This window comes from Tyto alba, unplaced genomic scaffold (assembly GCF_018691265.1).
Source record: "Tyto alba isolate M040663 unplaced genomic scaffold, T.alba_DEE_v4.0 Super-Scaffold_44, whole genome shotgun sequence".
NCBI lineage: Eukaryota > Metazoa > Chordata > Aves > Strigiformes > Tytonidae > Tyto > Tyto alba.
This window is the reverse complement of record NW_024881320.1, coordinates 11,657,978-11,674,037: the sequence shown is the minus strand read 5'-3', so window position 1 is coordinate 11,674,037 and position 16,060 is coordinate 11,657,978. Positions and strand designations below refer to the sequence as shown.

General features: G+C 35.7%; 1 protein-coding gene across 7 annotated transcripts in view; it reads left to right on the top strand.

Annotated features, from left to right (window-relative positions):
* SPECC1L (sperm antigen with calponin homology and coiled-coil domains 1 like) overlaps positions 1-16,060 on the top strand; it is a 73,085-nt gene that overhangs the window by 45,031 nt on the left and 11,994 nt on the right. For 6 of the 7 annotated variants that reach the window (XM_033001433.2, XM_042805233.1, XM_033001431.2 and 3 more), the window contains exons 11-13: positions 482-565; positions 2,426-2,582; positions 6,081-6,183. In XM_033001433.2, coding sequence (XP_032857324.1) covers positions 482-565; positions 2,426-2,582; positions 6,081-6,183 — 344 coding nt within the window. The remainder of the gene's footprint in view (positions 1-481; positions 566-2,425; positions 2,583-6,080; positions 6,184-16,060) is intronic. The other variant, XM_033001432.2, reaches the window with a different exon arrangement.

Sequence of the window (16,060 nt, the reverse complement as noted above, 5' to 3'; positions counted from 1 at the left end):
AAAGACACCTTTTAGACTCCACTGAAAGAAGGAGGAAGAAAAAAAAAAAGCATGTTTTTATTTAAAAAATAAAACCACTCAACCCAACAAACCAAAGGGGGGGAAAAAAAATCACGAGAGCCAAAGCAATCTGCTTTACCAATCCACATTGTGAATGGCATATTGAATATTTTTGGCCATGTGCTAAATGAGGATTCCTTGCTCAACCTTTTGGTTTAAGAAATCATTTTTTATAGAGCAGGACAAGTGGATTAGTAAAAGGCCTTAGGGAAAAATGATTAAGAAGGTCATAATGTATTCATAGTGAACTACATTGTTAGTGAGCAAATTTAGGCCTTCTCTTTCGTATGGATAAAATCAGTTGCTCTCACTAAAACAGCCAAATGCAGGCACTGGTAGACAATATTTGTGACTCTTGCGTAAATGTCTTACATTTGACTGGGGTCTTTGTTAATGATGTTCTCCCTTTTCCTTTGTCCAGAACATTTGTTGAGAACATCTTCTACCAGCAGGCCAGCATCTTTGCCAAGAGTACCTGCTATGGAAAGTGCCAAATCTATTTCTGGTAATATTATGGTTTTTAGATGATTAGTAAAATTAGGAACTCTCATTTCAACACTGTACTTACAGATCTACTTTGTCAAGAGACATCTTTGGTCTTCAAACCATTAAGCTCTTGTGAAAAAAAACTATTTAGACATTTGGAATAGCTTATTTTTCAGTGTTCAAGTTTTCTGTTGAAGTATTTGGAGAAAGATACTAAAATCCAGTGGTAATGTAATATTCCGTTTTATTGCATCAAGTGGAATTGAAGAGATTTTTTTTTTTTTAGTTGTTCATGTAGTGTCCTTATTATTGCACATACAGACTTGCACCAGCATGCCACTATGAATCATGCATGTAACAGTTGAATTCTATGTCATTTTTCCTTGTATTACAAATAATTTTGGTGTGCAAGGTATATGTGAGGAAGGAGACTCTTTCTGGCTGTTACTTTTTATTGCTTGGATGTAGCTTTTTTATTTTTGAAGTGAGTGAGGCAGAGAAGCATATTGTCCTTCTCTGATTAAGCAATTCCATTTTCATTTGTTGAAAGAACTATTGTCAGTGGTTTAAAATAGGAGAATTGTTCTTTTTAGGTAACAAATGCATCATTATACGTTATCTAATGCATACAAATGTTTTTTGCATATTACCTAGCAAAACTACCCATTCTATAGGACAGAAGAATGTTTGCAGTGAATAATTTGAAAATAATCCATTTTGTGACTGGCATAATCTACAAATATTCTTCAGTATTACTCATAGTCATTGCTGCACATTTGATGTTAACTTTGGATTTTTAAAAAATCGACTTGCTAAATAGAAGCTTATGTGGAATGTTAGTTTGCTATCAAGCTGACATCTCAGTATCAGCAGGGCCTTCTAAAAAGAAAGCTTTAAGATTTATAGCATAAATAGTGTGATACTGTGAAAATGATACTTTCTGTAAACTAGGCAGAACTAATTTGAGAGAAATATTTTTAAAAACACCTGTATTTGAGTAAATGGTTTCATGAAAATGTGTTGTAGATCATTTTGATTTGTCCTAAAAAAAGTAAATGTACCCCAAACTGTTTTTTTTTTTTTCCCCAGATTCTTGTGTCTGATATTTATAAATTAATGTAATTGCCCCAAGTCATTAGAAAGTAAGTCTCAGATATATGTGGAGAGTTGTATATTTTATTTGCACAAACATAAACAGTGCTGACTATTTAGATATAAAAGTCAAATGTCATACTTATAACTGGAAACTCTTCCATGCAGAGAATACATAACCATTCCAAATGTGGTTTTACGTAGTATAATGCTTGTACTTTCATTCAAAAGAGAAATTAATTGTCCTTTGATAAATGAAGTAAGCTCTGTGGAATGTGGCTGAATTGTCTCAGGTCCGTCTTCAATATATACCCATTGATGATATTTAATTAAAGTCTAGAGCATCACATACAGGCCATTTCGTGATTAAAATTAAGTGGAAGTAAAGCAGCTGTCATCTCTAAACTGTTTGGGGTTTGGTTTTCTTTTTTTCTTAACTACTTAAAGCTTAGCAACATAACTGCATGGACTAGAGAAAATTAAATGGTTTGGTGTTAAAATTCCTTCTCATTCATGAAAACCTTCAAATGGAGGTAGCGACATTCCATTAAGAAATATTAATCAAATTTTCTTTGCTTCAAGATACAGGCTTGATCATAAATGTTGTCAGTGCAGTCTAAGTCCTTGATATTTCCAAAGTGGAAAGTATCAAGAAAAATGTTGAAGCCTCGTGTTGGAGATAGGTTTCTATGCATGGTTTCTGAAATAATTATTGTCAGAGAGCAAGAATAATTTTGACAGTTTTTATGTTTGCAAATGACAAATACATGGGCATTTTCCCACTTAGTCTCTCGAAGAAGTAGTGAAGAAATCAAGCGGGATATCAGTGCACCTGATGGATCATCTCCAGCATCTCTCATGGCAATGGGTACCACCTCACCACAGCTGTCACTCTCATCTTCTCCTACGGCATCAGTCACCCCTACAACCAGAAGTCGAATAAGGTAAAAACCCTTTTTTGTGATGCATTGAAATGTGAATTTCATAGCTATCTGCCTGCATGTATCTAGTATGTAATATTGGCACTAAGAATAGAGACTATACTGCTGTACAGTAACCATCTTCAATAATCTTTGAGACCCTCAGAAAGTGTTTTCTGCAGCTCTGTATATGTTTTAAAGGTAACACCAGAAGTTAGGCTTTTTAGTTAGCTTTAGTTAGCTTATGAGGTTAATACCAAAACTTTATGCTCCACTAGAAAACCAAGCTAAGTCATGTCACTAAAGAATAGCATCATATCCGTTCAAAATGCCATGAAGCTAAATTCAAGAAATGAGCTTACAGCTTGTTGAACAAATCTTTCGGTATGAATTCGACCCAAGGAGACCACATGATAAACCTTAACTTTTGTAATTGCAGCTGAAGACCAAAGGCAACATGACAGGGTCTTGATTCCAGACTCTGCCAATTCATCTAAATAACCATGAGTGAATGGGCCTGGGTTATTTGTCCCACAGATGAAATCATAATGCAAGTCTAAGTAACAAATGACCAGGCAACCCCCTTTCATTAGTAATATGAAAAGATAAGCCCGTGATAAATTTAAAACTTTTCCTATCTGTAGTGTTAGCAGTCAAAGGACTTCAAAGTATTTAAGCCTCATGTTATGCAAGTGAGGTATATACTTAGCCCTGCTTCATAGATTGGGAAACGGACAGAGAAAGGTTAAATGACTTTCTCAAGACCATTTAACGCAGAGATTCCTGACAAAGCTTTTGTACAGCAGAAATATTAAACTCCTAATGTTCTGAGACGTTTGCAATATGTAATAATTACATTATAAAATTGTGAAGTTTAGAGCTGGGGTGATACTGAAAATGATTTTCCTGAAATCAGTTGAGTCATGCCTCTGTGCTGCTCTCCTTTCATTGTGCAGAAATTAAATTGAGTTTGGATCTGTGGGTGCTTTACCAGCAGCAATTAATATTATGTGTGTTAGCACCTAAATTTAGGCCAAGTACATCCATAAATAAATAAAAAAAAATACTAAACCACCTGCATATGGACTTTGAACTGGTAATGTATAAAGTTGCATTGATGGCAGCCTGCAGACTGTAGCAAATAACATGGTATTTCGTGGTAAAATTGTACAGTTATGATTATGATATCATCACTAAACCACCTGACCACTGACTGCAATGCTAAGCACTACAAGATTTAGCAGCAGAATCTGCAGCAGTGGGTGTGCAGTGATGAGCACGTTCTTTGGAACTGTCCTCAGAATGTCACTGATGGACTTCAGTTTGTTATGTGATCAGGTTTCTCTTTTTTTCCCCTACTTTTTGCTGAAAGTTCTTGTAAAATAAACAGTTATTGCTATAGTTCACTGAAACAAATACTTGCAGTTTACTGTTCCCTGTTCTAGTTGAAACTTCGTTGGTTCTTTGATTTGAAATACAGTTGACCTAATATACTAACATGTAAGATTTATATGTCAAACCGTTTCTCGTTGTCTCCATACAACTTTTGCTAATTTATTTTCTTCAGCAGTGTTTTCGCAACTGTGAGAACCTGACATACAGCATGCGCTCTTACTGGAGTTTGAGAACAGGCTGTACAGCTCCTTCATGGCTAAACAGTATGCTTAGCATAAAGAGAGGGAGCTTTTAATTTGAGTTCTTGTATGTTGTCCCAAATCTCTGTTCTAAAGTTCTCGTAGTGTTGCATAATCTTTGTTGTAGATTGAATATGCAGTCCCATTGTTTTTTATTTCAATCACCAACTTAAAAAATGCACCAGTTTGGGCTGTTGAAATATGTACTGATTAAAGAACTGAAGTACAGAATTTCTTGAAGCATCATTCTGGCTGTGTTGTGCCTATGAAGTTTAGATACAGTAACCTATTCAAATAATTTATTTCATATTTAAAATACACAATTAGCAACTTCCTCAGCATGTTAAATCTCTGAGATTAGCAGTTAGGTTTGAAGGCTCATACTGCTATCTTTCATGCTGAAAGGCACATACTGTTTCCTGTTTATTGTTCTGCTGTGCACATATTTTCATGGATATTTCAAATGTTATCTCTCTCTAAGCAACTTTGAGATCTGTATTTCAGTGATGACTGCCAAACAAATTGCAATACATATAATTAAGATTACTGTCTTAGAATTTTTCATTGTATGTTGGCACATGTTCTCCTCTTTTATGCGTTGAGTGACAGATGCTGATACGTGGAACAGTCTCTCGTGTTCCGTTGGTAGCACACATGCATGAAGAAATTCACATTCCCTGGATGCTTTCTTTCCCCTAGCAGGACGTGGAGAATTGCTACTTGTAAACGCGCTGCAGAGAATCCACTGAAAATACTATGTATTTCCACATTCCACCCCTCTTTCTAGTCACCAAATGGATTGTAAAGATCAACGAGTTGAAGATTTGAGAGTGAATGTATGCAATCTGTATGTCCTTTTGGAAATGTCCAAAAGGAGTAACTTAAGATATCATCTCTGTGGATATTGTGAGAATATTGCATAGATCTGCCTAGAACTCTTTAGAAAATGGCAGATGAGGAAATTTTTGCAGAATGGATTCACTAATAGCTATCTTATTTTAATTTTCCAATGGAAATTGTTAAAAGAACAACTGCTGACACACTTTATGTCCAGTAACTAAGCTCTATAATGGTGTAATACCTAGTCTTTTTTGCAAAGACTAGTCACTAGAATATCTATATAAATACTGAATCATGTAACTAGGCCACTACAAAAGTATTGATCTCTATAAGATATATATATTTTAATCTAAGCACTCATTTCTGAAGCCTGGTAAAGAGATACTTGTAATGTAAGACTTGTGAAAAAATGGCTAACTCTGATATGATCGTTCTCTTCCCCAATCTTTCCTTAAAGAAAAAAATTACTTAAGATATCTTGGCAGACTGGAAGTGAATTGATAACTTTTATTGTGCCAGTATATCAAATAGTGTATCAGCCTAGATAGATCTCCCCCCTCTATTTTGAGAACTCTACATCTAGGCAAATGTTTTGTTAATAACACCATGCTGCTAATACACAAACTTCTTATTTCAAGGTGACATTTGTAATCAGCCATGAGATGCGAAAGAGATAGCATCAGTTTATTCTTTTTCTAAATACAAAATAAAGTCACTTGAGTTAGCTTAATGGTTTGAGCTGGAACTTACCATGTTGTGAGTTTAATTTTTGGAACTTTTAGGAAAAATATCGCTGAGATTGAGACCCCTAGGAAAAAAAGTTTACTTTAAAGGAAAAAGAATGATGATTTGCTAATGAGGAAATTTATCCAAAATAACTTTTAAGTCTCTACAGGTATTTCTGTGTATTCTGGTTTTCAGTCAGTAGTGCTGTACTGTACTGCTTTCACTGTGACAATTTGTCCTGTTTTTAAAACTTTTGCAATATGGATTTCTGTTGCAAAAGGTATGCTACAAGCTCTAAGTTGCACTTCTGCTTCATTCCTAGGGAAGAGAGGAAAGATCCCTTGTCTGCCCTAGCAAGAGAATATGGAGGATCCAAGAGAAATGCCTTGCTGAAGTGGTGCCAGAAAAAAACCGAAGGATATCAGGTAACTGTAGATCTGTTTAATGTAGCATACTCATAGCTGCAACACATTAGAATCTGCCAGTGGCATAAACCAGGCTGCTCCACAGTTGACTGCATGGAGTGCAACGGCACTGGTATGTACTGTACTCTCTTCTTGGAACACATGCTACAAGTCCTAACCTAACTAACCTTAATAGCTCTTTAGTCACTTTGCTCCATGTCAGTAACAGCTTTTTTCTTAAGGGGGCAGCTGACCTCTTATGGAGGCACTTTAAAACAGCCTTTTACAGATTGCACTTTTGAAACTGTAACTGAAACTTTAGCAGCTTAAGCTTTAAATTAATGTTTCCTAAATGCAGTTAATGTACCATTCTTGGACTTGAGAAACTTTTTTTTTTTGATAGGTAATTAGTGTAGGGTATTTTCTATCTTTCAGTGTGTTCCCATTTGGTCTCTATTTAGGGACAGTTGTTTTATGAAGGTTGCATTGTCTTGCATTTTGAACTTGGGTTTCTACCATGGTTCCAGAGGGGTTTTTTCAGTTAACCCAAATGTTATCAGAAGCCAAAAGAACTAACAAGATAACTGTCCAGAGTTCCCCGGATTACATTATTTTTTCAAAAGAATAGTGGCTTCAGCAAAATAAACCAGGATGTTAATAGTCTGACCATGATGTATTTGTTTGGTTAACTTGTATTGAAAGTGTTTCGAGTTCCCAACACAATTCTCAGTTTAAGAACTTTACTCTTTCCATGACTTGAGACTCACAATGCAGGAGGAAGTTGAGAGCCGCATAACAGGATGATCGCCCATCCATAGGAAAAGTCGTCTTTCAGTACAATGGACAAGCTTGTGATATAAGCCCTCCCCCTTCTTCCTGTGGCACGTCTAGTACTAAACTGTGCTATTTCTGAGTATAAGCTTCTTTGTGGAAAGACCCTTTCTCCTTCCACACATTTTAAAAAAGGCAGGATGTTATATTTCTTTATAAATGCTCTAAAACTGAATGCAAAAATATTTTCCCATATTGTCTTGAAATGAAAGATGAATTTGACACTTTCCTTATCTGGTTAGGAAAAGTAATAGAAGGTATTCCAAACTTTTCATTCTGTACTTGTGTGCACATGCAAGAGCATGCTTTTATTTATATAGATTGCTGCTTATAATTACTTAAGGTTTATAAACACGAGTAGAAGAATATGTTTTGAGACTTACTGTACTTGCTTCAACAACTGTCTATGGTTCTCTGCTTGTGTTGCTAATATCAATTATCAATACCAGATAAGGATTTTTTTTTTTTAATTGGAACTTTGCTTAGTTTTAATTTTATTTCAAATCTACATGGATTCAAAACTGGCAAGCAGTAAACAAGCATCAGAATAATGAACATTTCCTCTCTTCATTCAGTCCTATTTAAAGAACTCTAGCTCTCTTCTTCCTTTCCTGTCACGCAAATATTGACAGGGTACCTTTTCTTATATCCAGCTGCTCCTAGTGTCTTACACTCTGCCACAGTTCCCTTCTATCCCCAGCATTGCCCATCATTATAACTTCTCCTTTTTTCCAAAACTACTATTTGCTTTTGTTTGGCTTAGCATCTGGGCAAAAGCCAGCACATGCTTTTTAGAGCTACCTGCCTGCTGAGTGACCAGCCATCTTCTGTCTCTGAGCTGCTGCATGTGCCACACAGAATGCTGGAGTCCTAAATATCCCAGCCTTTTCCTCTGTAGGAATAGCAGTAGGTCCACTTTCTATCTAGTCACCAATTTTTATCCTGTTCCCAATTTAAATCACTGTTAGCTGTTATTTAGTTACAAATATAACAGGTTAGAGGAAAAATACTTGCAAATTGAGTCTGTAACAAGTTCTAAAATGGCATGCAAGAGTTTAACCATGTCTTGGAAACAAGGAAAAGGAAGTCTTAGAAGGCTTTTGTTTCAGAATAATTCTTTTGTTAATTTTGTCCTATTCATATTATATCAATTGGTTTCTAACATAAATCTAATTAAACTACCAATATTTAAGGAAAACTCAGCCCTGTGAGCCAGTAATTTCTCAAGTATGTCTTTGCCAACATGGAGAGATGTATTTACTAATTCATCAGTTGCCAACAGCAATCACTTTTCTGGTCTTGTTTTCTCCCTCTCACCTGGAGTGATGTCTCTCAGCTGTAGTTTTTTATGTATATATGTATGTAAAATATTTATAGGAAATTATTTCAGCTATTGGTGTTTCATAGAGAAGATGGAACCATGCACATTGAGTTAAAGCCCCATTTCTAACAGAGCCATGTTTGCTCCTGTCATTGCACCTTTCATTTCTGGAATTACATTTTGCACTCAATATTGCAGAATAGTTGAGGTTTTGATTTATACCTGGACTAATAAACTGTAATCACACAAATAGCCAGACACAATTCTTAACTTCAAAAATTTTGTTTAAAGTGTACAGAGTTATAGGTGAGCTGCCAGTGGCTTAAAATGTTAAAAACAAGGTATGATGTAGTTGGCTTATCCTTATTAGTGACAAGCAGCATATGAATGAACATTATTCTCTTTGTAGGCCACCTGTAGTTCTTGAGCTGCTTTTTATTGCATGTGTTGAAAATACTAAAGGAGGAAAAAAAAAAGCCCAACACACCAAATTCTATACTGTTTCATAGAGGTTTCCTTCATTCACAAGATACTTGATACAGTGCTAGTTAATTCCTTGGTACAACTAGTATTTTTTTTTTTTTGTCTACTCAAGTTAAATGAAGAAGAACAACTTCACTCTCCTATCCCCTCTAGGAAATTACTTTCAAGCTTTTGATTAAAAGTCTTGAGTATCTGTTTTAGAAGCCTGAAATTTTGTGAATGCTAAATACTTCAAAGACAATGGTGTGGTGAAACTCTAATTTCAGCCTCTTAAGAGTGGAAGGATTTTAGTTAAAGCCATTCATGCACATTCGCATACATTTATGCCAAACTGTGCTTTCCACCTCTGAAAAATATATAGTTCCACATAACAATATTTGTAAAGGTATCTTAAGACTTTCTTTTTTTGTGAATGCATTATAATAAACAAGGTAATGCCTAATCCTTTTAAAAAACTACAACAGATTATTTGTTGTGCAGCTTTCTTGATTTATTCAAGCAAATTTGGAAGGGAATAAATGAACAGATTTCTTGAAATGTAGCTGCTAAGCAATATTTAACTTTGTTCCAAATCTGACATTTTTTTAGAGAGTACCTCAGTAAAAACAAAAAAAAAGGTTAATAGCCAATGAAAATAAGACCAATTCTTACTGATATAACAAACTGTATGGCTTTTCCTCTTACTACGTTGTTGCTTGTAATATACATGCTGTCTGAATGTTTGCAAGCAGAATTTCTCCTTGAAGCTTAGGTTTGGAGAATGGTCATCTGCAGAAGGTCATTTCAGAACTAACAGCAGGCAGGTTCTGTATTAACTTTCATCTAGAGCCTGTTCAATCAAGACAGTGTTGCACTCACTAGGTTACTCAGTTTAATTATATTCAGGGCTGAACAGGTCCCGAAGCCATAAAAGAGAAGAGTTGCTTTCTTAAGGGTGTTTTTTTTAAGCATATAGATAAAGGAGTGAATCACCTTTAGTTTTCAGATGAACAGGCACAAAATACTTTAAATTTGATCATGTGTTGGCTTTGCTCAGGATCTGACATACTAATTCAGAGCACAGTTCCAAGTGCTGCATTTTCCAGAGGGAAGAAAATCCTCCAGGCTCCTCTAAAATATGTGCAGTGTCATAAAACCGTCATAAATTCAAGATATCTTCAAAGCATAAAGTAATCCTGTCCAGCTGTTATGGAGCATTTAGCCTAGCTGGAACACAGCTACTTTCATTTTGAGTACATGACTAATAAAAGTCCAAAAAAGGATGTGAGCATGCATGTTTCATGTTAAGAAGGGGACCAATAAACAGGATACACACATCCTTACCCGTTCTTATCTACAGCACTATTTCAATTTATTTTCCATTTTTTTGTCAGCGTTCTGAGAGATTATTCACTTCCAGAAGTCTGACACCAAAAAAGCAATTGTCACAAGATAGCAGCAAGAACAGACTAAATTTTTTTAAAACTTTCCTTTAAGCTTTCCATGCTTCCTAATTACAGATACACTGGAAGACCTTGCTAACATAGCCTTTTAGTACCTGTCCTCTAATTCATGCTTTTTTCTGGAAAGACCACCTAATTTTTATCTCTTATACAGATCAAAGCTACATGTCTTACAAAAAATTTAAAATGTACTATCTACATGGCACCAGTAAACAACAGCATTGTTTAGTGATTGAGTGGTGTGATTGCGTAGGAAAGTACGTGTACTTAATGCTATGCTAAATGCACCTTGAAATCAAGCAGTGCTTTCATTTGTACTCAAGTAGTCGGTGTAGAATAACAAAACTAAAGGTAACAGATGGTTTGGGTTGCTTTTTCTGAAATCTGTTTTTATATACATGTCTTTATCAACATTAAGCTAGATCATATTCCACTCAAAATATATTGATTTTTTTTTTTTTTTAAAGCACAAAAGGAGGATTGGACTGACTGCTTATGTAAGCTTGTGTTCGAATAATGATTCCAGGGTGTGCAAGCCTTCCCTGGTGCTGTCTGGTTGATTCATCAAAGTAGTCAGGCTGCCAAAACACTTCTCTCCTTGGTTTAAGTTGGGATGCTTTAGCCAAAAATTGTTGAGTTAAGGAAGGGCATGCTTCCTTTTTCTGTTTGAATTGGATTCTGATATAAGAGAAATGTCAACTTGTTAGATTTAATTACGACAAAATTTAGAATAAATTATGAATCTGTCTGTATCTCTGTAAGTGCTTCAGATGTTAATGTCTGCAGCTATTACTGGGGTTTCTTTGAGAATGACTGCTCCTTCTATGGTTCTGTTTTGTGCCAAAACTGAAAAATAACATGTCTCTGGTATGGAAAGAAACATTAACAGTCAATATTTAAGGGTTTTGATGGTTTATATTTGCCATTTATACCCTTTTCAGAAGCTAGGATTGAAGAGACAGTAGTTGGGACTGCTGCTAAGTCTATTCCAGAAATACTTTTACATTCTCACCTACTGCCAGAAGTACTGATAGGCTCAGCTTTAATCCATGATTTGAGAATCAGTGAATCCTGATTCAGTGGAGCATGGATAGCAGTTTTGTAGTTTACTCTTCTGATTTTTTAAATGGCTACTCTTTTATTTTGTGTGCATATGTATCTCTAAAAGCTTTTTAATAGTAATTGTCTGCCACGAGAGGAAGCCTGCCAAGGTCTGTACACTTAAATCTCAAATCTTGTTTTAATTGTTTAATATATTATAGTACAGAATCATATTAATGCTTTTGCTTTCTGAGCCCACTTATTTCATTAATTATTACAAAAGAGACATAGACACATGTTTTTATTTTCTCTATGTCCTAACTCATTTGTGAGCCAAACTGAGTTAGGATGTGGGAACCTCTCCTCCTTGTGCAGAACAAGGAATGGAGAAATAGCTGCTATTTTATACAGAGAAGACATGTAGCTTTGATCTGTATAAAATGCAGTATGCTCCTCTGCTCAAATTGTAATATACATAGTTCAGGGAGATTGAAGACAGCTGTGGATATGTCCACTGAAGAGATAGTTAAAATAACTTAGTTCTTAGTTTGTAACTGAAGTTAGAAATGGTATTTTCTATAGTTGATATTTTATGGTGTTTGTGGGTTTTTTTAGCTGTGGAGGGTTTTTTTGGGGGGGGGAGGGAGGGAGTGGGGGAAGTTGAATTACTGAGTAATAATAGTTAATGTCTGCTTCTTGCCTTTTTTTAAAAAAAAAAAAAAGGTATATTCACTCACTATAGAAGACGTTCAGTTAATTTAGGATTATTACAAAAAGCAATAGGAGGCAACTTCAAAATTAGCACTAAACTGTTTAAAAACACTTTGAAATTGTGAATTCTAGAGAAGTCATATGTTGGGGGAGACCTTAGATTGATATTATGCAGAGCTCTGTTAAACAGTCTAGAATGTTTCTAGTGAGGGAGATTTTTCTACTTCTCTGGTCAACTTACTTCAATGCTTAATTGTTTCATGGTGAAGACTTTTCTTATCCAAACAGAATTTCCCTCGAAAGAAATCATGCCTGTTACGGCTTGTCCTGTCACCATGTGCTCTTGTGAAGAGAGTACCTCCATCCTCTCTAACTGCCTTTTAGGCATTGGAAGACTGTTTACATCTCTCCTGAATATTCTTTAGGCTAAATAGACCAAATTCCTTCAACCGTTCTTCATCTGTCAAATTCTCTAACCATCTAATCATCTTGGTAACTCTCTGCTGGACCCTTTTTCATTCTTCAGTGACTCTCTTGAACTGGGAGGACTAAAGCTCTATACAGTATACCAGGTGCAGACTGACAAGGGCCCAGAGGAGTGTAAGAATCCCGTCCATCGAGCTGCTGGCTGTACTCTTACTGCTGCAGCTCAGGATACAGGTTGCCTTCTTTACTGCAAGGATGCACTTCTGATTCATGTTCAAATCCAGTTCACTTAGTGTTTATCCACTACTGCATTTCAGCCTAAGCTGATGGATCATTTTGTTGCTATTACATTTCAACCTTGTTTCAGAAAGATTCTTCTTACTCTTTTTTTTTTCTATGTGAACGCAAGGGAATACTCGTTTTGTGGTGGCTACTCCTACTTTGCACTTTGCAGTTTAAGAAGAGCTTGAGTCATACTTGAAATGGTTTTTAGTTATGAATCCACCAGGGTGTTCCCCTACCATCATTTTTTCCCCTCTTTATCATGGCTGTAGGATGGACTATAGAATATTTGGTCTGTTTGGTTATGTAAAATATTTATTCTTATACTCTGTCTCTAGAAAATTCTTACAAAGTTTTAACTGTTTTTTGTTCCTGGTTGAAAAGTGTCTTCCACAGATCTTTTGATGACAACAGCCTGTTACTTAACTCCTTTTGTTAGAATTGCCTTTTTTAAAAAAAAAAAAAAAATAATCTATCCCAAATACTAGAGGTGACTTCGCTCCTATCCTAAGTATTAAACATTAATAGACAAAGACTGATAAATCTTCTTTTAGTTCACCTATCTCTAGAAAGGCTTATTCCTCATTTGACAATTTATCTGAAAGTATGTCCTTCAATTGCTTTGATACTTTGTGGTCTGAAATGGCTTGAAGAAAAAGTCTGGATTAGATTCCAACAGTATTCTCTTAATAGAGCCAATTACTTAATAAAAGCAGTAACAAAAAAAGAAATTATGTCAGAGATTTTAGGCTGATGTTCTGTTTACCGTCAATTCTTTGAGAAATAAGAGCTTAATGCAAGATTGATTTCATTATACTGACCAAGCTTTTTCAAGAAACCACAAGTAGTTAAAAGCATTTGGGAAATAAAATTGCGCTGTTTTTAAATGTGCCAGTTATGCGCTCAAAGCCCTACATAAAAAATTAAATTTTCAGTTTAAATTACAATCTGTCTAGTTTCTAGATTTGTTTTTTAGTGTCTGACCAATATTATACTTTTTTAGTCTGAGAGGTAATAATAATTCATAATGCTCAGAGCAATTGGAAACAGAAACCGGTCCCTTTTAATTGTTTCCTTCCGTTGTATTTAATTCAGCTTCTCTGGATACATTAAGATTCTTGCATGATGGGTTTGTTTTCTGCTTGTTGTCTTAATAATAAAAGTTGGACCCTACAGGAAGATTTAGAAAAATAGGATATTCCAGGTTCTTTTTGAGAACCAACCAAATTTGTATGTGAACTTCTTTAATTGGCCCTTTTTTCCAGTGTTTATATTCAAAATTCTATGGATGCTACTAATATTTAAAGTGAAATTTTTAGTTTATACAACTATAATGTTTAAGAGAAAGATTACTTTCTCTTGTTTTAATTTCATTTACCATTTTCAGCACAACTTTACCCTGTTTTTCTTGCTTACATGTTGGGGTGAGGGAATATACTTAGAAAACTATGAAAACCTCTCTAGATTTTGGACGTGAGCACTCCTTCTGTTATTGAAATCATGTGAAGAGTCCTGTCTTAAGCCCTAGTTGCTCTATAGGTCTATTTTCTAGTGCATCCAGACTGTTTTGTTACCTTGCAATTTCTTTTTTCATATATCCTGAGCATAAGTCTGCTTTCTTCATCCACAGGATGAAGGATGAGGATCAAACCTCAGGTGTAGGTTCTGATGATCTCATACACATCACTGCAGCATCCTATTTTCTAATTTTGAGGAATGCATGCTTGCCTGTTGTTGTCCATCCTGACTGTTGCAAAGATCACTATTTCAGCTCATTACTTTAATGGTATTGCAATGTTTGCATCTCTGTTCTTTGTGCTCCCTCGCTTCCAATATAAGCTACTGTTCTCACTTTGAAGGCTGTGTACCTTTCCATCCCCCTTTCAGCAGTAAGATCTCATCTGTGCTTCAGTGATGCTGGTGTTTAGGCTCAAACTCTTAAATTTTCAGATAAACATTGCTTTGCTTCTTCCTAAATGTGTGAGGCAACCTGGGAGAGAAAAAAGACATTGTAAGCTCTGTGATACAAGGTACTATCAGATTTTATTTTATTTGTACAGTGACTGGTGACTGGTTTAATGGACTCCTGGTCTATGATAAATAGAGTATATTCTGCAATAATAGCAATTCAACAGGTACTTGTTGAAACTATATACAGCATTAAGTCACTAGATTGGAAACTGGTGTGTTAGAAACTGTTAATCAGATTCAGCAATGCTTCAGCATTCCTCCTTACTTTAATAAGGAATGTCATATCTATCCTTGTAGTCCTGAGACTTAAAAAGTTGCTAATGCTCTTCAGTAGCTTTAACTAATACAATTTTTTTTTTTCATAGTTTCGCTTGTTGCATTCATGTATGTCTGATCAGGTCTGTGTTTAACTGAACAGGGACAATGCCAATGCACATCTTTCTCCTCCCCTTCCCACACCACTTGGCCATCCTGGGGAAGGAGGGAGAATATTTCAGTGAAGGGGTGAAAACCAGGACTGAGTTTTTCTCCCTCAGTAGGTTGTATAGCAAAGGAAATATGATCATTCATATTTGATTTTTAGAACTAGCTTGCCACAGATGACTCTGACAAGAAGAAACCCCTCTCCCTAACTTTAGCCATCTTATTGATACAGATGTGACCCAAGGAATTACTGGTTACAGGGTAGGGGGAAAGAACTTTTCAAAAAGTAACTTTGTAAACAGACACAAGTAGTAATTTGTTGACTTTAACACTCTGGTATTTTTTTTCCCTTTTTTTCCTTAAAGCCTTGTACTGTGTGTTGCATTTGTTTGCCTAAGTTAAGTAACGTTGAAAAAGTTTTAACCAAGCATTAATTTAAATCCAATTTCCTGTCTCTCTTGAGGAGAAAGGAGGGGGAGAGCTTAATTTTTTTTTTTTTTTTCCTTTTGCTTTTAAATTTTCCCACCCCTGTGGCTTGAGGAAGCTGTGTGAAGAACATGTTCCCACAGACTGGGGGTCTCCAACAATGACATTTCCGTTTGCAAGCAGGCAGCAGGACAGCAGGCGAGGCTCAGACCACTGCCTTGGGCATTGTGAGCCTGAGCACGTACGCTTACGTCACCAGAGTTTGAACCTGCATTTGGTGGACTTTGTATAAAAAGTGCTAAAGCTGAGCAGGAAGTAGAGATTTCCCTCACATTCTTCTAGAAATTGCCTTTGGTTTTGTTTTTTAGCTCTGTTGGAGGGGATTGCAGTTGTTTTCCACTTGTAGCCCAAATCATTGGACGAGAAATACAACTGCCTTCATTCTCAGCCTGCGTGGCCCAGTAACACTGATTCTGGGTGGCATTTTCTGCATTAGGAATGACAAGTTTTAGTGTCTTGTCAAAGACAGGTGATGATTATT